At 40.9% G+C, this 25,275-nt stretch overlaps 1 protein-coding gene across 1 annotated transcript in view; it reads left to right on the top strand.

Annotated features, from left to right (window-relative positions):
- The first annotated feature begins 23,211 nt into the window (after positions 1–23,211).
- The window catches only part of cd164 (CD164 molecule, sialomucin), an 81,778-nt gene continuing 79,714 nt past the window's right edge, over positions 23,212–25,275 (top strand). Inside the window, exon 1 of the mRNA XM_039747906.1 lies at positions 23,212–23,423. Within this exon, the coding sequence (XP_039603840.1) occupies positions 23,354–23,423 (70 nt within the window). The 5' untranslated portion in view covers positions 23,212–23,353. The remainder of the gene's footprint in view (positions 23,424–25,275) is intronic.

Below are 25,275 nucleotides of genomic sequence, written 5' to 3'. Positions count from 1 at the left end.
TTTATTTGCAAGCAAGTTCTAACTCAATACAGCAGGTAGGAATAATTTCCTCTGGTTTTCGCTGAAACCTCTACAGAGTAAACATCAGAGAACAATGAGAAGTTTTTTTTTTCTTCAAGTTTAGTTTCATTTCCTGTCTCCAAAAACCTAAAATATGCTTACCTTAATAGAAAGTAAAAACTTCCAAACTTAATGTGTGGATTCACATACTACTGCTGTTAATGAATGCCCAAACACTTTGTCTTCTTGTTTCTCTTTATTACTATCCACTTTGCAATATGTGGCATTTTACAGATTTTCTTTAAAGCACAACAACATTATTACTTCTTGTTACCTTATTGCCTTTCCAGTCTACTTTTTTTGGTTTTTGGTGGTTTTAGTTTTTCAGAGGCTTGCACATTATTTGCATTTCATAAGGACTGAGCCACAATAATTAAATATTTAAGGCCAGACTGCTTTAGATGCTTCTTTTCAAGGCTGTACTCTTCCTGTTGTTAATTCAGTTAAAGGCCCACGCGATGATGATGACTCCAATTAGATTACAGGTGCATAGGTTTTGATGAAACTTCTCTTTAGAAGCAATTAAGGAGAGAGTAGCTTCATGCTTATGGTTAGTGGGCTCTTCTAACCTTTAGACGACCTGCATCACAGATAAGTGTGAAACTCTTCTATAATGTAACAGCTGCATGGCAGTTATGCTACTCAGTGAGCAGCAGAGAAACAAAGAAAATGTTCTCAGTAGAAAGCCACATGTCCCAACAGATAAACGTCTCCATTTATTTCCTGATCTTGCTTTTACCATTAGATGGTATTAGACAGTTATGGCCTATCCCAATATGCACAAGCTCAATCAGCTCAATCATACACATACAGTACCCTCATCCTCACACTCTAGTTACTATGTATTGTCACAGACGGCTGGGGTTCTTACCCGGCCGGGACACCTAGAAGGTCCGGAAGGTGGCAGTAAAAGCTTCTGGGTCAGGAGGACACAACCGTCCTGGAGCAGGAGAGGACCACGGGAGAGGAGGAGAGACTTTCCAACTCGTTGGGACCCATGGCCACCGCCAGGGGGCATCTTAAGCCTCCTAGAACCTGAGAGAACATTACTTCCGCCACACTTGTCAAGATGGCGGAGGAACCTGCCAGGGACGCCCGGTGTGCTTCCGGGGCAAAGGGCAGCACTTCCGCCACACCAGGAAGTGCTGCCAGAAGATCGTCATCAGCCACCTGGAGCACATCCGGGCAGGAATAAAAGGCACCGCCTCCCAGCAATCTGGGAGCTAGAGTCAGGAGAGGGAGCAGGACGAAGCTCCCAGGAGGAGATTGGTGGCCAAGGACTGAGAGAAAGAAAGATTATTGGGTGATTATTGCTTTATGCATTGTGTGGTGTTTTGGGACTGTGTTTATTTAATGAATAATAAATGTGTGACTTTTATAAAGATGGTGTCCGGGCAAGTCTCACAATGGCGCCCGAACAGGGACCTTCTGCCTGTTCCAAGGCAGGGGACCCCAAAAATAAATTTTCTGTGAGCTGCCCGGTACCCCAGTCGACCACACACACGTCCTGCAGGGAGGCGGTCCGCACACGCACCGCGGATGTTCCGCAAATCGCCCGGTAGCCGTTGGAGAATCTCCAGAGTGCTGTCTTCCAACTGAGGGGGCTGAGGAATGCCAACCAAGGCCAAGGAGAAGGGGATTCCCCAGCGTTTGTCGTCGCCGGAGGGACTGCAGTAGGCACAACCACTGACGCGTCCGGAGGAGATTGTCTGGAATCGCGTCTGTTTTATCTTGGTAGAGTAATATATATATTGCTCTACTTTCCCCTATTGTATTATTAATATGTAGCCTTAGAATGCCTAATCTCCCAGACTTGCCACTTTTTATAAGGTATTATTGTTTATAACTTATCCCCACCTTCCCTTCTATATCTATAACCTCAGGCAATTAGATGTTGTAAAAAGACAAGCAGGAGTTAAGTTACACATAAAATAATGTATTACTGATAATATTCATAAATAATAACAAAATGCAAAGTACATTTGAATATTGGCAGCCATACAACCTGATCAAATGGTGATGTGTAATTCAGGTGGCACACAGACTTGCAGTTACTTAAAATGTCTCTAGTTAAAGCATCGTTGGTGCTCAGCTTTCAGCCACATGTCTGTTCAATATGGCTGCTGCGCTGTGCTCTTCATTGTGTTGTCTTCATCATCACAGGTTAGCAAGAGAGATGCTTCTTCCATCATATGTTGGTTAGAGAGAGAGATGCTTCTTCATCATATGTGGGTCAGAGAGAGAGAATGTGGTTGAGCAAGTACATTTATAGATGTTCTCTCCAATTCCTAGAACCAATAGGACATCATGGTACTTAAAGGCCTCTGAGACAAGCCAATTCCAAACAGCCATATCTCAGACCAATGGGAGCAATAGTACATTTAACACCTCAACCCCCCCAAGACCATATGTTAAGCTAACCTGGCTTTGTGTGGGAGATCAAACTGGTTTAAGACACATCCCCCCAAATCCTGTCATAAAATTACAAAGAGACAGTCGTAAAAAGGGGGATGGGGGAAGGCAAACATGACTACCTCTCACCACTTGGTTTGCCTAAATTATAAATAAAGACATACAAAACATTTATCAAGTTATATGCAAAATCTCACATCACAACACTCCACCCGATGAATGTTTTGTACAATGTCTTTATATACAATGTCTTTAAATTGTTTAAAGAGTCTGATGCATAACTTGTGCATTGATTGGCAGTATTTGCTCTCCCAGTTTTAAAAGTTGTCCTTGGCCATTTGTCCATTGCATATCTTCTTTATTTCAAAGACAATCTGAAGAACTTGGAAGCGCTCCTGATGACTTGTATCTGCTGGGGCTTACTTCAACTGTTTCTTTAGCTTTCTGCAGTCTTCATATGTCATCAGATCTGGTGGTTCAAAATGAGACAAGTCCACACCTTCCACTAAACTAGCCCACTACAATTTAGTCTATTGTGTGAATTTTTAATCTGTACTTGTTCTCTGTCTAACTGCTAATTAGACCCCTGTCCCAAACTATCTGTTTAAGCATATGCAGCTGTACAATTAACATCAAAATTTGAAAGGTAACATGCCACAGGTGCCAGTACAACCACTTCTGCCCAAGTGACAGCCCATGTGCCACTGCATAAACTGTTCACAAACCAATATTTGTGGCCCCTCTGCACACATTTGGGGTTGACTTAGTTGCCTCTTGTGCTTTCCTACCCATGGTGCAACTCTTGACTGCCATCAGCCTTTACCAGTATAGGCTGGCATCACCACCATGAGACATCAAAGCTATGCAACTCTCATCATTCCCCCTGTAGGCCACCCCTAGAGTTGTTTGCTCACCATATGCATACTCATTGTGCTAAACACCTCGGTTCAGAATTGGCCCACTGGTCCTGTGCCTGTACCACAGCCGACAATCTCAGCAGGGCTTCCGTATTTTCCCAATTAGACTATACCTAAACATCGGAGCCCATATGTCTTGCAAATGTACCAGCTGCACCTGCTTTCCTGAAGAGTTCATCAATTTGCTCTGGATACTGTACCTTTTCTTTAATAATAGTATTAATTATATTAATTATCCCACTTAATTAATTAATACCCAGGATGTATACTTTATGAGCCCAAATGAATCCCCTTATTTTGGCATTCCTAACTGGTTTGTTCAGTTTCCACCCCTTGGAATATAAATTTGCTGCAGTAATGAACAAACCTTTCCTTTTAAACTATAGCTATTCTGACTAGTCCTATTATTGCATGACTTGTGGACTTGTTACTCACTTAAACCCCAGTAAGTGTCTTTTTCTTGTTGTCTCTTCAGTTCTTCTTCATGTCTTTGTCTTTGCTTGTTGTTTTTCTTGTCTTTTCCTCTTTCTTTTTTCATTTCGCTATGTAGGCAGGTCTGCAAAATGGAAGGTGACAAAGCAGTTTCTGTCCATCTCATTTTCGTAGTTGTCGACCTGGTGCCAAAACTCAAACTTTGCTTCCAGGCATTCATTGGAACAGCTTGGCACTAGTGCCACGCCACTCCAATGTGCCAATGGTAACCCGATCTCCTGCATGGATTTTACTCTGCTAATTGCCTTCACTATTTATTACCTGCACCAAACCAAAGTCCATAAAAACCTTACAATAGAAGTAGCACTATTGCAAAAGGCCAGAAAATTGAAACAGAAATAACTGTTTTCCTTTCCTGTCTTCCTGCACTACCCTTCTATTTTTTCATTGCCTGTGTGTCCTTTTTTTATTGTATGGTAACTGCTACCTGAAAGTGTGGGCTGAAGCCTCTCCAGAATCCAAGTGCTAAATCCAGCATCGCTTCTAAAACTGACCCGTGCTTTTTACTAAAGACCAACTCACTTTTCTCCATTTTATTGCATGGAGATTCATAGGCTGTCTTTTTAAACAACTGGTCAGTCAGGTTTTCAATTACTGAACCTAAGTGTGAGTACTTTTTAATTACTGCTGCCTCCAGCACAGCTGTTAGGACCCTCACACCCCTGTGCATTCCTGACTTGCTGGCTGAGCTTCCTGCTGCACCATCCCCCATCCTTTGTTCTTTGGCTTGTCCTGTTTCATTCAAACCAACTCCTAAACTGGTGCACTTTCTTTCCAACTCAGCCATTCTTGCACTAGCACATTCAGACCTTTCACACACAAGCACTTGAATTCCTTTCATTTCCATTGTTCTTTGTTTAAATTCCACACTTTCTTTACTCAGTATCCTTAAGCCAATATCCAGTTCATGCCCTCTAGTCAACAATTGCCATTCACACTCACCAGCTCCTCTGCCTTCTATCTGATTTCTTTGTCCTAAATCAAATTTCAATGCAGCACTGGTTACCTTTCTTAACAGTGTTGAAATATCTATCAGTGTAGCATGCTCTTTAAATACTGGACAGACCTCAGAATTACTTGGAGATTGTGGTGCAGTGGAGAATAAAGGAAGAAAACACCCTTGCTGTTTTCCCTTCCTTTCATCTCTCTCCTTTTCCTCACACTCACATTCCCACTCTTTATCTGAGCACACATCTGTCTCATGTAAGTCACCCACCCATGTTTTAGGGTTCCAGTCTGATCTGGTTACTGTTGCCCTAACTTTTACCATGGGCGGTTTACATTTCTTTTTTCCACTTCTTTCACTGCTTTCTACTTTAGCAGCAGGTGTTCTACATGCTAACACTTCACAATTATCACACCAACTGTTACATCTTTCAAAACTCTCACTCAACATTCCACAACTTTCACTTTCATTCACTTTGCTATTTTCTTCCTTATCATGATCTTCCTTATTACCAATAATACAAGCTAGTAAACCTCTTATAACAGCAGCTGTCTTCTTTAAACCTGATCTCTGTTTTCTTGCTTTTAATCCTTCCAGCCCCCTTCCATTTTGTGGCACACTCAGCTCAGCTTCTGCTTTCTCTACCTGAACTACAGGTTTCCTAGCTTTAGCCTGCTTGCCTCTGCCACTCCACTGGAAGATGGCTGACTTTAAAATGAACTTAGGCATTTCTAAGTCTACAATTTTCTCTAATACAATTTGCCAAATTCGTTATGGGTTGGCCTACTTTTGCCCCTGTAAGCAAACATACACATACATACACAAAGATCCTAAACGAATAAGTACCGTATGAATGACGAATGCATGTCCCATCACTCCCTAGCACTTTAACCACTTAAATGCCGTATGAATGATGCATGCATCTTTCACCACTCCCTAGCACTTTAATTAGGGACTCACTACCACCAGCACTAACAAACATGTGGGTGTCCTTGTGACACACATGAAGTCTCTACACTTTGTTGGTTATATTCCATTCAGCAACCAAACAAAGTTTTACTTCCACCGCATTTGTACACTGGGTGCCCTAAAATTCACATACATAAACAACACATACATCAAAACAGTATTGCAAACAGGGTGCAAAACTTGGTTACCCCAAAATCCTACCCGACTACGCCAATTGTTTTATCTTGGTAGAGTAATATATATATTGCTCTACTTTCCCCTATTGTATTATTAATATGTAGCCTTAGAATGCCTAATCTCACAGACTTATCACTGTATATATCCCCACCTTCCCTTCTATATCTATAACCTCAGGCAATTAGATGTAGTAAAAAGACAAGCAGGAGTTAAGTTACACATAAAATAATGTATTACTGATAATATTCATAAATAATAACAAAATGCAAAGTACATTTGAATATTGGCAACCATACAACCTGATAAAATGGTGATGTGTAATTCAGGTGGCACACAGACTTGCAGTTACTTAAAATGTCTCTAGTTAAGGCATCGTTGGTGCTCAGCTTTCAGCCACATGTCTGTTCAATATGGCTGCTGAGCTGTGCTCTTCATTGTGTTGTCTTCATCATCACAGGTTAGCAAGAGAGATGCTTCTATCATCATATGTTGGTTAGAGAGAGAGAATGTGGTTGAGCAAGCAAATTTATAGGTTTTCTGTCCAACCCCTACAGCGAATAGGACATCTTGGTACTTGAAGGCCTCTGAGACAAGCCAATTCCAAACAGCCATACCTCAGACCAATGGGTGAAATAGAACATCTTATCTCCTGCCCCCCCAAGACCATATATTACACTAACCTGGCTTTGTGTGGGGGATGGGAGAAAAGACTTTAGCAAAGAAACACTCATCAAACTGGTTTAAGACACATCCCCCAAATCCTGTCGTAAAATTACAAAGAAAAGTCGTAAACATGGGGGGGATAAACAAGAATGCCTCTCACCAAGGTACCACTAAATTAAATTGGTTTGTCTAAATTATAAATAAAGACATACAAAACATTTATCAAGTTATATGTAAAATCTCACATCACAACAGCATCACTAGCTGGGGTGTGCATATCTGGTCCGCGAAGCCGGGACAGCATCGCTAGAGGAAGGGGAGGATCCGCCACGTCTCCAGCAGCCGAGGCAGAGGGACGGCAGTGAGAGTTGCAGTTCCCTTGGGAGAGGCAAGATGGCCGAAGACCGGAAGTCCCGCCCCGTGACAGGCGAGGGATTGGACGGTGTGTGCCGTGTTCCCGTCAGTGATTAGTTAAAGACGGGACCGGCGAACGTCCATCCTGAGCAAGGGGAAGGTCCGGTGGAACCCGGAAGAAAGCTCCAGTGTGCACAGCCGGTGAGTAGGACCGATTTAAAGGTAAGTCCTCCACTGGCTGATGCTATATTTATGCCTGCAGACCAAGACCAGTCGGGGAGGATGCTTCGATTGATGCAGATGGTCAAGCACGTAGAACACGACCTTCGAGTCTGTATAGACAAGCTGGAGGGGAAGGTGGTCGTGCCACGTCAGACCTTACGTCATGAGGAAGAGAGGCGCGATACTGGAATCTTTGGCCGGAGGATCGTGGGGGTGCAGGTGAGTGAAACCGGTACCGTAAAGAAAAAGGGAGGCGCGAGCGAACCCGTCCCAGGATCGTGTGGTTCCGGGGACTTAGTAGCTGCATCTCCGACAGCAGAAACGGAGCGAGATGCTGATCACTTGGAAGGGGTGGAGCCAAGACGCCGGCTGATAAGTGCCGTGGGTCCTAGTGCTCTACCGTCGGAGCCAGTATCAGTCTCACGTCATTCTGCAGGGGCGCAGACGGCAAGGGGTCTTTTCCTTTCCCGTAGGAAGACCCAAGCTGTCAGAATGCCCCAGAGAAATAGGAAGAATCGAAGGGGGAAAGCCGGTTCTTCCTACAAAGGGAGACGTGAGCCCGCAAGCTCGCGGAGTGTGATACGTCATCCTCTGCACGTGCAGAGGGAAGCTCCAAAGTCAGCAAGGGCGAACCCAGTATGTACCCCGATGAAGGGGAGTGGATCACACTGGAGCGGGTGCCAAGGTTTCGGCGACCAGGGTGCTGGTCAAAGGGGGGAGTGTTGGCCCTTTGTCAGAGATAAAAACGCCAGACAGTGGCGTAAGGGCAACGACTTCACCCCTGTGTTTATTCTTATTTTTATAGGACCAGGACCAAGACCTGGGAGACGACAACTTATGCCCGCTTTGGCTACAGTGTACACTTGCGGGAATGGCCTCTACGAAGGACTGTTCTTCGCTGGCGATGGGGCAGTGTCACAGATGGCTGGGGTTCTTACCCGGCCGGGACGCCTAGAAGGTCCGGAAGGTGGCAGTAAAAGCTTCCGGGTCAGGAGGACACAACCGTCCTGGAGCAGGAGAGGACCACGGGAGAGGAGGAGAGACTTTCCAACTCGTTGGGACCCGTGGCCACAGCCAGGGGGCATCTTAAGCCTCCTAGAACCTGAGAGAACATTACTTCCGCCACACTTGTCAAGATGGCGGAGGAACCTGCCAGGGACGCCCGGAGTGCTTCCGGGGCAAAGGGCAGCACTTCCGCCACACCAGGAAGTGCTGCCGGAAGATCGTCATCAGCCACCTGGAGCACATCCGGGCAGGAATAAAATGCGCTGCCTCCCAGAAATCTGGGAGCTAGAGTCGGGAGAGGGAGCAGGACGAAGCTCCCAGGAGGAGATTGGTGGCCAAGGACTGAGAGAAAGAAAGATTATTGGGTGATTATTGCTTTATGCATTGTGTGGTGTTTTGGGACTGTGTTTATTTAATGAATAATAAACGTGTGACTTTTATAAAGATGTGGTCTCCGACTGGTGGTGTCCGGGCAAGTCTCACAGTATGTATTTGGGATGTGGGAAGAAACCCAGATCAACATGAGCTGGCCAGTGGAGTACTGCCACAGCCATATGTGCTGTAAAAGTCTAAACGCACAATGGAAATTAAATCTGGCTCTCCAGAACTCTAAGGAAGCACCATGCTACCCAAACACACAAGGACAGATCTAAAAGTATAAATGGGTTTCTTTAGCTGCAAACTTTGTTAAACTGTAGTTTGTGCCAAGAATGCTGACCTCATAGTCTGGTGTAGCTAGAACTCCATAGTGGCCTAGTCCATACCTGTGGAGTTCCTTGACTGGATTGTTAAACAGATATGCAGCTCCAGTGACTTGTCCTGAATTACATATCGAGTTACTCCCAAGAAGATGAAAAATGTGCTGGAGTTGAAGTTCAATAACTGTAACAGTAAAACCCATAGAGCTACCATCGATGTAGGCCATATTATATTGAATGTATGAATTGGATTTCTGTGTTGTTGGAAAAAGAAGAAGACTTAAAAGAGAAGCAATATGTTGCGTTTGATTATCTGTAATATGCTAGTGTATTAGCAGCTGATTTGGAAAGTAAATTTAATAAGAAATCTGTTTTGTATGGAAAAAGTGTGTACCATTGGTAAAAGTGATTGGGGTCCATAGTTGTGGAATTTAGTGATACCACAATCAAAAAAGAACTTGGATGATAATTTGTCTCGGGTGAATGAGTGCATTCAAAGCCCGATGAGCGAATAGCTGAGTTTTCTGAATCACTTATTTTCAATTGTCAACTCTGAGACTCAAAACTGTGTGTACAGAAAGTGCAGAAGAAGAATATCTCAAAACAGAGAATTTGACCTTGGTACTTGCAGCAAAGAAGCAGGCAGGGTGGGCAGAGGGGCGGTGAGAACAGCTTCTACAATTGTGAGTCTGAGGGGTCTCCTGTCTGTACTGCTACTGTAGTTTATGTGAATGGACAGAGAGGCCGCTACATTCACACACGAACACTTAGAGTAATTCAGAATAAAAATAAGACAAGAAAAGCTGATTGCAAAAGTATATTCTTTGATCTGATTAAGTCAGGAATTCCTGAGGAAACTAACAACTAAGCTTTTTAAAATGTGGAGAGTGTTGATAAAGAAACAGAGTTGTTCTTTTTGTGCTGAACTAAATGCTCCTCCAGTTCCAGAGGAGAAGTCAAGGACACAGCACGAGTTTGAGAATTCTTTGTATCCTGGCCAAGATCATGGAGTACAACTCAGCCTTTAGTTCAACTAAAATGTGCATCTCCTGCTGACTAGAACTGTTACAGCTTTACATATACAAGGCCATACACACCTCTGACTAATCTCTGGGGAAAGCACAAACAGTCCTTGCTTTTATTATTACATTATATTGAAGAAAAAAGGTGAAACAATTAACAGTAAAGGTGTAGGAAAAATGATGCTATAGAATCCAACGTCTGTAATGACAGAGAGGAAGACTTTGCATGTCAAAGGATGGACACAGTGACTCCTCCATGACTACATAAATTAGCTGGAAACTGTTCTTGACAAAAAGTAACATTAAACACCAGTATTTCAATCAGACTTTAGATCTGCATGTGCTGTTACTGTACTGTACAGGACCCATAATTAGAAGCAAAGGTGTATCCTGTTAAAACAATGTCGCTGATCTCTGAGATGAGTTTTGTGGATAAGCATATACCTTCTTGATTTGGGAGCATGTACACTGGTTGAAGCTAGTCTAATAATCCCAACACAATTTGCTTTTGATATATAATTACCAAAATACAGAGGATTTTTACACAAGCTAAAGAATCAAAACACTGTCTCTTCAAGACCTTACCGCACGTCTGGGAGTGAGAATCATAAATGGTAATGAGAAAGTGATTACATCTGCAGAAGAATTCAAGGAGATATCCACACTCTATTGGTGGGACTTTTTCATCAAATAGTCACCCTCTGCTCTTGTTATGCAACTGTAACTGAGTATCCAATTTTGATTTGAGAATAAAATAAGTTATTAGAAGTTTAAATAGACAGGATATTCCACTTCTCCAAGAGAGGGTATATTGAGCATTCTGTACAGTGGTTGTCTTGCATAGATCTTGCATACCTTTTACAATGTGAATGAGCTCTTCAAAATAGCACAGTCTTAAGCTGCATTTTGCAGGGCAATGTCATGTGCATTGAAGAGAATCAGTAATTGGCACGTCACTGTGATTTATTCTGTAATCCTCCCAAGGGTCTCCTGAACCTGATCCCTACTCTCATTACAGATCACAATCCGCAAACATCATAGTCCATGGGGAGTCCTCTCTAATCTTCTCTGTCAAGCTGTTCATCACCATTGCAAATAATAAAGAGCTCAGAGCTGATCCCTGATTTAATCCTACTTCCACTTTAAACACATCTGCCACTCCTACCGCCGACCTAACCACCGTCACACTTCCCTCATACATACCCTGCACCACTCTTACATACTTCACTGCCAGTCCCGACTTCCTCATACAATACCACAGCTCCTCTCGAGGCACCCTGTCATATGCTTTCTCAAGGTTCACAAATATACAGTGCAACTTCTTCTGACCTTCTCCATCAACACCGTCAGAACAAACATTGCATTGGAGTGCTCTTTCCTGGCTTGAAACCATACTGCTGCTCTCTAATCATCACCTCCCTTCTTAACAGAGCTTCAACTACTGTTTCCCATAACGTCTTGCTGTAGCTCATCAGTTTAATCCCCCTGTACCTACTACAGTTTTGCATATCTCCCTTATTCTTAAAAATCGGTACCAGTACACTTCTTCTCCTGTCCTCAGGCATCCTCTCACTTTGATCACTACAATACCCTGTTACGGCTATCTACTGTGTCTTCAGTGGTTTGATCTCAGAGTGCCATTTTGTTGGAAGTCAGTACACTATCCAGCCTTTGGATATTTTTCCTGGACATAGCTGGAGAGGGTCTCAGACAAGACATCTGCCCTTGTTCCTGTTGTGCCAGAAACTCTTGTTTCATGATGTTGATCCAGTGTTTTCACAGCTGTACTGTATATTCAAAGTTAAACCAGCATTAAAGTTACCCTATGTGTTTTTTGTCCTTTAATGTCACTGTGCTCTAAGTTGCATCACAACATAGATGAGACAGATGTGTGATGTTTACTGCAGATGATTCAAAAGATGGAGTTAATCCTAGGAAAATTAAACACCAAACAGGAGTTGGCAATATACAGTATTGAATGCCAGTTCTTTACAGGGCATAGTCACTCTCACTGGGTTACTATATAATTACTTAGTAGTCTGTGAAGAAACCAAAGTAAGGGAAAAAAATTGTAAACAAAGGAAGAATGTGCAGACTCTATGCAGATGGTCACTGCATTGGAAACTGAACCCAGGTCCCAGAAGCAGTGAGGCTGTGGCACATTTTTATGTGCTGCATTTATATTTGAAAATGTATCAATACATTTATAACACTAATTTATTCCTATTATTTATTATTGTGGCACAGTGTTCAAGACAAAAAAAGAACCCTGGATGAGGTACCAGTACTGCCCACTTTAGACTCACCATTACCTTAACCTGCACGTGGTTAGAGTGTTGGAGGTAGCCAGAGTACCCAGAGAAAAACCAAACTCATACAGCACCCAGGCCAGGAATCAAATCCAAAATGCTGGTCCTAAGAAGCAGCAGCACTAACCACCACACCACAGTGCTGCCTTATTTGAAAATAAGTAACACAGTGACTAAAAGTTTGCAGGCTAAATTTAACTTAGGATAATGCAGCTTAAGACACCAACAGTCCTTAAAAATGTATCAATTGAACATAATGTGTACAAATGTGAGAAAAAATAATCCTATTTTAACACTTTATAAATTTATACTTTTCAAACAATAGTGTATTTAAATAATTCCTTTGAACCAAAAAACATTCTGTGAAAACAAACTATGTCTGTCACAAAGAACAACAGCTCCATGCCATTAATATTTTTCTAGAAAGCTCAGTTATTATGGCTAACTAATTAAATTAACGTCATGGTAACTGTTTCTGTCTCCCTATTAAACATCACAGGCACTAATGGAGTGCATGAGTTATAATGTATGGGTGCTAAACAATTTTATCTGAGTGGCACAATAGTGCTAACACAGAGCTCTTTCTAGTATTTTTGATTCACTCAGCAGTTTTAGTATGTTATGTTAAAAACTGACGCACTGTAAGTAGTTTGCTGAGGGAGACAGACAACAGCAGAACTTTCAATTGGATATAAGGTGACTACTACACCTGAGGCTGATGATGCTTCACTGCGTCCCATATTAAAATTTCCAAAGAAAGAGAAGATTTAAGTGTTCCATGAAGTGCTGCATTAACCATATACAGCAGGGGTGGGCAAAGTCGTTCCTGGAGGGCCACAGTGGCTGCAGGTTTTTGCAAGTCAGTCAGTCATTTTCCAACCCACTATATCCTAACACAGGGTCATGGGAGTCTGCTGGAACCAATTCCAGCCAACACAGGGTGCAAGGCAGGAACAAATCCCGGGCACCACAGGACACACACATGGGATAATTTAGGATCACCAATGCACCTATCCTGCATGTCTTTGGACTGTGGGAGAATTTGCATGATATCCTTAGAAAGGAACAAAAAAATCTAGAATATAAGAATGGCCTGACATGTCAGAGTTAAAGTACTATCAAGTCATGAAATTATATTATTGGCCTGCAACTGGGTTGGAACAAAAAACTGCAGCCATCGTGACCCTCCAGGATTGACTTTGCCCACCCCTGATATACAGTATATATATTAATATACACCAATCAGCCACGACATTAAAACTACATTGCTGCCAAAAATATCTCATTATAATTTACAACAAATTTATATTTCACATTTGAGAATTACTTCTCAAAATTACACTTGCTTCTAAAACTTATGAGTCAGCATAGGTACTCTGACCAGTGTGCAGCTATGAAGCCCTAAATACAGCAAGCTGAGATTCACTGTATGTTATGACACCTTTTTCTCATGGCCAGCATGAAGTCCTTTAGCAATCTGTGCTACAGATGGAAAAGACTTTGCTCTCTACATGGATCAATGAGCTGTGGACGTCCATGACCCTGCCGCTTCACAGATTGTCTTTCCTTGGACCACATTTGGTAGGTTCTGACCACTGCATACTGGGAACACACCACAAGACCTGCCATTTTGGAGATACTCTGACCCAGTTGTCCAGCCATCACAATTTGGATCTTGTTAAAGTCGCTCAAATCCTTACATTTGCCCATTTTCCTGCTTTGGACATCTCCCCTTCAAGAACTGACTGATCACATGCTGCCTAATATACCCACCCCTAGTCAGGTGCCATTATAACCAGATAATTCATGTTATTCATGTCTCCTGTCAGTGGCTTTAATGATGCGACTGCTCATTCAGGTTCTTCAATAACTAAGACAAGCAACATGGTGAGTAATGGAAATGTAAACACTAATGCTAGCAGATATTCTTTTAAATAATTTTTGACCTTTGCTCTGCTATCCGCTAGGAATCTGCATGCTTTACAGCTTTTATTTAAAAATGTTTGCTGAATCATGCAAAACATTGATATTAAAAGCAGGAACATGTACTGAATTGGAACCAATCGATCATTTGGTTGAATTCACCTTCATGCCTTTTATAGGTAGCATTACAAAACAGCACTTATGTTGCTTTTATTAATTCTAATTTTCTTTGATCCACAGAAGGGCTCTGGAACCCTTAAAAATAATATCCTGTTAAATTTCAACTGATAAACTTGTTTTTAAATCTATGGAATACAAATAATCTGTGAATAGGCCCTAAAGAACACAGGTTTTTGGAACCAATTTTTATTTTTGAATATTGAAACAAATGCAGAATTAGCCAATCAAGAAAAGGCACAGAGAAAGGTAACATCTGATACAGAGACAAACAAAAGAAAATCCCACCCAAATGTATAATAAAAGGGTGGGTGCTATTTCTGGCTCCCTCTTCTGAACCATCTCTCAACCAGAAGAAACAGAAAAATATAGGACCTAGAAAGATGAGAAAAAGTGAAAAAATGTGAAATCATAACAGTACACAAGAAATGTCCTGTGTAGATTTGTCTGTAGAGGTAACAGGTACCCATCGGAAGAGGATGGCCACCATACAGTGCATTTAACTCTCACACTAATCACATTTGTATATTATTGTCTGTTTTTATTTTGACCTCGAACAACTCAGTAGTTATTGATAACTGGCAGCTGTTTATTTTAAAACATTAAAGATAATAATATAATACTATGGAGTCAAGCACATGCAATGAAGGCATAACGAGGAGGAAAGCAATATAAAAAACAAATATATGAAGCAAGAAATCTAAAACTTCTCTAGGATTTCCTCACATTGGTTTGAAACCATGCCTCTGAGATAAGGTGGCTTGCCCCCTTTTCCAGTTCTTTGTCTTTGTCTGTTTGTTTGTCTGTCTGTCTGTCTGACCTTTTGCCTCTTCCTCCTGCTAGTAAGGATTCAACCCAAACTCTCCTCCCAACTCCAGACACATTATACCTTTGACTTCAGGTAGGTTTACACCCCGTTCAGGTTTAATTTTAGGTCAAACATGGAATCACTCTTAGGGTCAGAGATAGCCTGCTTCAGCTACACGTAGGGCCATGTCAAGGCTATTTTTTCCTCTATGCTAGACACCACTTTTGGAGCTGCAGTAAGGATGGGAAAACAGTCCTTTGCTACAGAGTCAACAGGCTAGCAGCCCCAAAAATCATGGCACCCTTGAACTCTTAAAGGGTTGGTTTCACAGAACGGCTTCCCTAAAGCCTATTTTTAAACAGGAATACAGTCACTCTAATCCCAACCGGGAACCCTATGCTACCATCCTTTGGGGTTGGGTTTAACTTACAAGTTCAGTGAAATAATTTTATATTAAATCATATGCTGTATAACTGAGTTCACGTGACCCTAGATAATGCATGGATATATGAAAGCAGATGCTCACCTTTTGCTCCTTTTTTTGCCAACAAAACCTCCCTAAACTTATTATCTACATTTTCTCTAACTCACCTGATGCCTGTGTTATTTGCCATGGCATCTAATAGACTTTCTCAAGGAGATTCCTCTATTTCAATGAAGAAAGCCACAAACAAGGACATTGAGGATGTTGATGGTTTCAACATGCCTGCCTTCAGCAATGACTTAAAATGATTCATCATAGACCAAATTGCAACTATAAGATACTCCTTTCACAAAGATCTTGTCTATAATCTACCAAGATATCTCTAAAGGAAAAGATGAAAAAAAAATATTATCTATGATCTTAGAGTTTTGCTGAGCTCTGTAAGTCAACAAGAGAAAAAGATTAAAAATCTGGAAAAACCTGTGGCACCTCTCTCCTCTAAAGTAACTGAAAAAGAGAGCAGAAACTGAAAAAACAATGTTTGCCTTGTGAGGATCACTGAGAATATAAAAAGAAGGAGATCCCATACAGATTTTAATGAAACTGTGACCAAGAATATTTCTCAGACTGTGAGACATTTTCCCCCATAATTGAAAGATGCCTTAGGGTGTATAATTCCAGCAATACCTCTGCATGTCCTAGGCCCTTCATAATAACTGTTTTTCTTAATTATCTAGATTGATAAACTGTACTTCAGGAATCAAAGAAACTCTCCTACTGTATTTATCATATAAAGGTAAGCAAATGTATCAGTTTCCTGTCTTTCCCAATCTACTGCACAAATAAGGAAAATGGTGAATCTCCTCTTGAAAAAAAGCCAGAGAAGTGGGTTTGCAGCTGTTCCTCTTTACCCAGCACATTCGAAGCTCTTGGATGCTCTCGTACCATGTCCTTTGATGAGCCAACACTCTCCATTCTGCTTTTGCAATGTGCATTTTCATCATCATACTTTTGATTTGGGTGGACTTTTAACTAATTGCAGGTCTAACAATATCCTTGGCAATATTTTTCTTTTAATTTTTGTTTATATTTGTGGTCTTGCTGCTTTGGTAAATTAGTTAAATATATTGTTTACAGAAATGTATAACCTTTCTTCTCCCTTATGAAATAATAATCACAAAAAAATGAAAATCACATATTGGGTCCTATTAATCAACAGTAATTGAAAAGAATTAACAAATCTTTAGGACAAAATTAATTACTTGATATGACTAATACAGTACATTCCAAAAGTCAGAGACAGAAAGGACCACTTCTGAAAACTGAAAATCACTCTGCTTACATCATACAGCCATTTGAAGTGAGTCAATTTCTTGTTTGAAATGAGTTTGCACTTTGAACATCTCCTGTTTCTTTTTTTTTTTAGTACTAGACTAGTCACCTCACTACATTGCTTATATTAGCTTGTGTTTTTCCATTTATTTATCCATACATTTTTTGATTCTCAAATTCTCTTAATCCAATTCATGGTTGCCATAAAGCACAAAGCACAGAATCCATTGTGTAAGTCTTTCAACTAAACATCTACGAGGGTCTAATTTAGATTTATCAATTGAGGTAACCTGCATGGCATTGGAATGTGAGAGGAACACATGTGAGAGGCATTGGTGAGGCTATCCTGGATACTTCCTCTGTGTTCTGCGTGTAGATCCTAAAACCTCAGTGCAGTGACAGAGACACTGAGCTTTAAAAATTGCCGCTGTTCTTCAAATGACATGTAAAACCAAGGTCCTGACTCTCTGTGGTCATAAAAGGTTGCTGGGCATTTTTTGAAAAGAGTAGGGTGTTTCCCGATGTCCTGACTCCTAATCATCCCCCATCCCTTACACAGTATGCTAACTATCTTTTCTAATGCTGAGAAACTTGTCCATGCTTTTATCACATCCTGCATAGATTATTGTAACTCGCTGCTGGCAGGTGCCCCTTCTAATCTAATATCACAGCTCCAGCTTATTCAAAACTCGGCTGCAAGAGTCCTTACTCGAACCAGTAGCAGCGAGCACATCACACCCATCCTGCTCTGTCTTCACTGGCTCCCTGTGTCTTACAGAATCGAATATAAAATCCTACTAATAACCTACAAAGCCTTAAATAACCAAACTACATCAGTGACCTTCTCCATTACTATGTGCCTGCCTGCCCATTAAGGTCCTCCGATTCTGGCAATCTTGTTGTGCCCCACACTAATCTACACTCCATGGGTGACAGGGCCTTCGGCTGTATAGCGCCCAGACTCTGGAATGTCCTACCGAAATTAATCAGATCAGCTGACTCCATCAATTCTTTTAAAAAACAACTCAAAACGTATCTGTTCAGGAAGGCTTTTAGCTCTACTTGACTTCATTCCCCTTCTCTCAGTCTACCTCTCTGTCAAGATGCTCATGTAACCTGTATGTGTGTGTGTGAGACCATCAATTCTGTTGTCTGTTAGGCTTTCTCTGAATTTACTGTCTTAATCTTCTGTATTTATTTATTTGGTTTGTACTATGCCATATACTGTATACCCTGCCTTTCTTTCTTATATTCTGTAAGTGCCTTGAGCATGGGAAAGGTGCTATATAAATAAAATGTATTATTATTATTATTATCTTTATCACCCCTTCACCAACTAGTAGGGAATGTGTAGTGAGCATACTGGCAGAAGAATGGCTTCTGTCACATCATCCAGGTCGATGCTACACATTGATGTTGTTTGAAATGGTTCCTTACTGTCTATATACAGGTAAACCACATTGAGTAGGTTAGAAAAGCACTATATAAAGGTAATTATGATTATTACTTAGTGCCTTAGGCTAAATCACACAAGATGTCCCCCACTATTGATACTTTTCAAGGACACTAACGAAAATTAGAATACTGTGGTATTACAACCCGGCTTATTGTTACAAATTCTTTCAAAAACAATTGTGAACTGTAGGAATATGAGACAACAGTCTTTGTATTTAATCACAAAATAAAACAAATAATAATACAACATTGAAATAAGAACAATATTGCACATAAAAAATGTAAACTACAAATAAACAAACACATAAAAAATAAATAAATAAATAAATAAAACTGAACACAGTACCATTGCTTGTAACCCCTAAAGCCTGAATCTAAAGCCACATATGTGGTTTTAAATATTATTTTAATTTATCGATACATTAATCATTAATAAAACAAAATAACAGACCCCGCGCTGTATATTACTGAGTTCATTTACATACTCTTTAATAACCTGGCTATTCAAAGAAGCCCAGTTTCAAACATGCCATGTATACCCTTATTCCGGTTACAGAAACTGGGTTTACACACATTTCTCTGTGAGACAACCCAGTTATATGGCCTTGTAAACCCTTAACCAGACTGCAGTTATGGATTTTGTAGTCTGCGTTTGCCCGCTGCACTCTGTTAGCCTGTGTATATCCATTTATTGTCAGTCAACTTTTTCAAAACAACTCTATCCCATCAGTCTTTGCCTTGTGCACACATCCAGCAGCCACAGGCAGAAAAAAATGAAAGTGTTCGTAAAGATAAATTTCCGCAGAGAAAATCTTGGCCAGCACATTGTTTATTTTCTTGGTTGAAATAATCTATCTCAATATTTCAAAAATCGCAAAACGTATGTTGATGAGCTGAGCATACAGTGCTAGGCTCTGCAGCACAATTCTGGGACACATAGGCTCCATTGCTTGTTTTTGGATTTATGATTACTTAACTTTATTTGTGCAGTTTAATGACATTGCCAAGGGAGAGTTCCATAAGTGGGCTTACACATGTCAATGGAGGTTTTTAAGACACCAGGGGCCTCATGTATAATATTGTGCATAGAACTCACACTAAAGCATTGCGTAAGCACAAAAGTGGGAATGTGCGTACACACAGAAAAATCCTGATGCATAAATCTGTGCGTTCGCCAATTTCCACGTTCTTCCGCTACATAAAAAATCCCGATCAGCGTGAAAAGTAACACACGTGCATGCGCCTGCTGCCACTCCCCAAACTCCTCCCAGAATTATGCTTCTTTGAATATGCAAATCAATATAAATCGCCCTTAAGCTCAGCCTTCTGTGAAAAGAAAATGGCAAAAGCACGAGGGAAAATAGAATTTCAGCGAATACCAAGTGGAGGCAAGGAAAAACGTACTATTTGTTGGTTTAAACAGTGGTATAAACAACAAAAGGAAGTTGATCGACTGACATAGCGTATCGGAGAAACTCGAAAGCTCAAGTTCACAAAGTTGCACAGTGCCCAAAATAAAAAAGAAGTTGTCACATATCAAAGTCGCCGTGAAAAGGCAAGTCGTAGCCCACCATCTAAGTTTCATATAAAAGCTTATTAGGGTACAGAGAAAAAAAATAATAAATAGGGACATAGTGGGGAAAAAGCACAAAATGTCAACATTAATCTCGAAATATCCACTTTAATCACGCAGTTTACTTTGTTATTAAAGTAGAACATCATAAACGTAATCTTAAAATTGTTTAATTTACTAGTTTCTCAAATCCCATCATAACCGAAGTAGCACGTTAAATGCTTTGTTTTTTATTTGATCTTCTATGTGCTCTATGTGTGTGAATCACTACGTGCTTCCGGCCTTTCTCTTCCTCCAACAAGACACAGAATCCATTACATTTGTGATATTACAGCTCTCTGAATAATTAAAATACTGAGATGTATATGTGATATCATTTTCATGATGATAGGAGTTAAAACATGTTATTAAACATGGGAACACGGTGGCGCAGTGATTGTTCAGGTCTCTCGCAAGATGCTTGCTGCGCCATGTGCGACCTTTGATGAAATACTTTATTGTAGCAGTACTGTCTTTTTCAAACGTACTAACCTCCAATTTCTGTCCTTACTTTTCTTTCTCCAAATAACCAATCGCCACACAATCAGCTCTGTAATAGACGTTAAGCCATCTGTAAGCTTAGAACGCCAATTCTTCAAAACTTTAAGGAACATTGAAATATCTTCGTTGTACATGTTTAATTATGCTATCCATCTATCCTTACAGTGTTGTATCAGCACCAGCAACAATACAGCATGAGGCAGGAACAATCCGTGAACGGAGAACCAGCGACTCGCTAGCGCTGGCACCGTGTCCTCACATGTTTAATTATTAACAATATAGATTACTTAAATGAAGTTAAAGTTTTACATGTATAATATAATAAACATATTTTGTTGCATTTCATCTTAAAAATGATATCGCCATCATATGTAAATATGCGCTTTATAAAGTGGCTTAGGTTGTGCAATATTATAATTGTATCGCAAGTTTACAGTGGGGTAATTGTACTTAGAAGTACAAACAGTTCTACAAGGAGCACTTGATGGACTGATGGAGTGCGTTTAGAGTTCTTGGGATTAAACTGTTTTTGAACCTCAAAATGGTTATACAGGAAAGACTCTGAAGCGTTTGCCATATGAGAGCAGTTCAATAGACAGCATGGCTGAGGCAGCATGTGCTTTATGCTGTATACCGATAATTCTCTTTCCGATCAGCTGCTGTACAGCTGTGATTCCCCACTCAGATACAGTGATATAAATACTCCGAGTGGTGCAGTGAAAGTAATATGGAAAAAGATGATCCGCTGTGGCAACCCCTCACGGGAGCAGCTGAAAGCAGAAGAAGAAAGTGCAGTAAGAGTAACAACACTAAAGCAGTTATGGTATTTGGAATAGTTTGACCATTCTGTGGACCATTATATTGTTACAAGTTAATTACAATCAAATGCATTAAACTAATAAACAATATGCGGTTAATTTCAGAGTATCTATAAAGCCGCATCAGGGATATGGATCTAAAAAAGAAAGGTAACCACAGGAACAGTAGCACTGCTGTGATGTTGGGTGCTGCCAGTCTGCAAAACCGAGCGCAGAACTTGTGTATGCCAGGGTATGAGCTACCATGGAAATGTGTGTAGCTTTATGCCAAGTTTAGGTTTTACACATTGCGATTTGAACATGGAAACATTCTTACGCAACATTTTTGTGCGTACGCACCGTTTATATATGAAGCCCCTGATTTCTGCCTTAACACACTCACTGTATATCATTTGCTGGTACACTATAATGGGCACATGCATGCATTGCATTGTATTAAATATCATTTCACTGACCTGTACAGCGAAAGAGTTTCAGAAAGGTACATGCACCTTGATGGCCGCATCTCCACCTTCTTGGGATCCATTCTGGTTAGCAGACACCAGCAGTAGTGAGGTGAGTGCATAAAAGTGATAGAGGTTCCTTAGAAACTGTTAGATTTACTGTAACGAAAGTATTGGTTTTTGCTACAACTCTTAATATAAAAAAAAACTGGGACAGTATGGAAAATGTTAATAAAAACAATAAGGAGTGATCTGTAAATTTACTTTGATTTGTATTCAGACAAAACTACTATGAAGACAAAGTATGTAGATTTTACCTAATTAATTGCATTGTTTCTTGAAATCGTTACCTGCAACGCAGAGCAAAAAGGTGGCATAGGGGTGATTTAGGCCTAATAAAGATGCGACACACTAAAATAATAAGGTGATGTGAAACAGATGAGAAAATGATGTTACAGTATACGAGGAGCCTAAACCATCAAGAGAAAGGATGGGTCCATGCTCGCCAATTTGCCAACAGATGCGTTAGTGAATAACCAAGCACCTTCAGATTAACGTTCCCCAAAGACAGACTGGTAGGATTTTGCGCATTTGACCCTCTAGAGTGCACAATATAATTAATTCAAGGAATACAGCGAGTCAAATCCTGGTAGATAAAGGGCAGGGTTGAAAAACATCTGTGAATGCGTGTGATTTCCGATCCCTGAGATGTCACAATCTTAAAAACTATCATGCACGTGTAACTGATAGGCTCAGGAATACTTCAGTCAGACTTTGCCAGTCAACACCATTCATTGCTGAGTCTATAGATGAAAGTTAAGTCTTTACATTACAAAGAACAAGCCATACGGTAAATCGACACAGTCCAGAAGCGCCATTGACTTCTCTGGGCTTGGTCTCACCTGAAATGGAAAGTGACACAGTAGAATCGTATTTTGTTGTCCGACGAATCTACGTTTCAAATACCATTTTTGGGAAAAGATTTGATAATGATACATAAAAAATTGGATTGGCTCCAGCAGACCCCGTGACCATGTGTTTGGATTCAGCGGGTTAGAAAATGGATGGATGGATGGATAGTTGCATGTGACAAAATCTGCCGTGAAATCAAGTTAATTGCGCGTATATTAATTGTGTCGGACATGCTCAGAAAATGAAAGCAGATTGTTTTCTTTGAGTGGGATGACATGTTACAACACCCACTGGGATTCAAACTCGTCATCTGGAGCTATGTACTGCGCCATCGTAAAAGAAGACAAGGCGATAAAATCCGTTGTATGGTGAAAGTTACTTGAGTCGTACCCACAAGAGTATAATTGGGAGTATGAAGAAAAGCCTGCACTGAAGCGTTCCGCACGTCAGTTCTCCCTGGCATTTCTAGGGTTACATAGTGCAGGTTTCTCGCCACACCTCCCCCTCCTCTCCCCTCCCCCCGGCGCAGTGAGTGAGTCAGTTAAAATGCCACATGATCGAGCAGGAAGTAGCCACAGAAAAAGCTGTCTCTCTCTGGCAGGATCCAGAAAGCTCCTGGAGCACTCTAGTTTTAAACTGTTGTACTTTACTCCACTTTCTTTTTTTTCGGAAAAAAATCAGTAGCGTTTCCTTCTTTCCAATATGTACTGGAAAATATTCTTGTCGGCGTTGACTGTTTTAGCTGTGCTGGGATGCGGTGATGCTCTAGAAGGTAAAGAAGTGTTTAGAGTGATTTTCTTCTTACCAAAAAAAAAAAAATGACGCTTCGGTTGGTTACCGGCTGGTTTTGACTAGCGTTACCTCGCGCGGTGCCCCGCCTGTCCTCTCCAGCTGTATCATTCGTTGTCTTTCCTGTTTGACAAAATCTCTACTTGATTCTAAAGTTAAGAAAAAACTTAAGTTATAAAGGGTTGTGCGCTTTAAAGTCTATTTCACATGTGGACGTGTCCCTTTTTTGGCCCCCCTCTTCGGTGTTTCTTGACGTGTCACTTTCCGTCGGAGGGTGTCTAAATATGCCGGATTCCTAACCGAACAGGTTAGTGCCACTTTTGAGAAGGCCCCTGAAAAGCGGGGTCTCCCACAGGTGAGGACAGAGTTGTTCTTTTACGTCTCTGTTGCAAAGTAAGTGTGTTGCGTCATGGTGACTAAACCCGACGGGTGGGGGCGTCCCGAAACCCTAGCAACACTTTTGAAGACGACAGCCTTTCACACCTGAGCCTGCGATGATTTACAGGTAGATCTCGGGAACGTTTGAGACTCCAATCAGAGCCACACGTATTCGATCGTTCGGTGAAGCATGGTGCCACGCTGCCATTACGACAGACTGCGTGTTTCAAATTAAAAATCGAAACTAGCGGCGATCTGCTCATGAAGGTGACGAGATGGGGTGTCACTTGGAGATGTGCGCTTACTTTTGTGATTCCCCCGCACACCGTTGGGGGATGTGAAATATAATCCCTGGTTCAACATACTTTTAACGTGGCATGGTCGTGACGCCACCTTCAGTGTTCCAGGCGCACCCCGTATGTTGTGCGTGCTTGTGTGTGTTTTCTTTCTTTTTTTTTAAGTATTTTTGTTGGAATGGTAATGGCTTTTTTTTTTTTTTTGACAAGCGAGTCAGATTACATTTCTCGCCATCTACACCTTTTTTTCAGTTCAAGCAGCAAGGCTCAGGATCGTTTAGGATGGAGGTCTGTTCTTCTATACAGAATAGCCTGTCAGAAGCGGATTCGCAAGTAACTGGAAAGTGGACTAGTCGTTTGACTTCTGATATTAGCCTATGCGCGTATAGAATCCATGTTATAGTAAATGAAATGGCAAGTGCTTCCTCATAAGTTTTCCTCTTGCATGTGGTTCAGAAAGTACTGTATGTCCGAGACCTTCATGTTCTTAGTATAACATAACATTCATAAGTTTGCTTAAACTAATTAGCATCAAAAGAGGTGCTGCAACCATCTGAGGATGGGGTGCCAGTCCATTGCAAGGCTCACACACATTTGGAATCCTAATTTCCCCCACTTTTGGGTTATGGGAGAATGTTGGAACAGTTGGCTGCAGAGTTCAAACCCAAAAAGCTGGATCAATGACGGAGCAGCGCGGACCTCTTGTTTCCTTTGTCACGGATGTGCAAATTATTCTCATAATTTCTGACATTAGTAGCATGTTTCTGTAATTCAGACAGCACAAGACAGACACACTTGATTTCTGCTTACCTGTGAAGCAGTTAACAAAATGCTGATATCAATCTAGGACCGATTTATGTCTTTTGTACTGGAAAAAAATATTGTGAGGGAGGGGTTTATGTGTATATCGGGATTTGATCATGATGTGCCTCATAATTCATCTTTGCTGCATTAATGGTTTCATGTTGCTCACCTTTTGTATTTCTGCACAGGGAAGTATTTTAGCTAAGCAAGTTAGGACAGGGTGATCTATTTTATTGCTTTATTTTTTGCAACAGTTCCAACATGCCTGTTCCAAGCATTTACTCTACAAAAACGTCTATTGCAAACGAGTATGGAATATTATACAGGTATATGTATTTAATCACTAGTGGGTTATTA

This window comes from Polypterus senegalus, chromosome 3 (assembly GCF_016835505.1).
Source record: "Polypterus senegalus isolate Bchr_013 chromosome 3, ASM1683550v1, whole genome shotgun sequence".
Classification (NCBI taxonomy): domain Eukaryota; kingdom Metazoa; phylum Chordata; class Cladistia; order Polypteriformes; family Polypteridae; genus Polypterus; species Polypterus senegalus.
The sequence above is the reverse complement of the archived record's forward strand: the minus strand, read 5'-3'. Positions and strand labels throughout refer to the sequence as shown.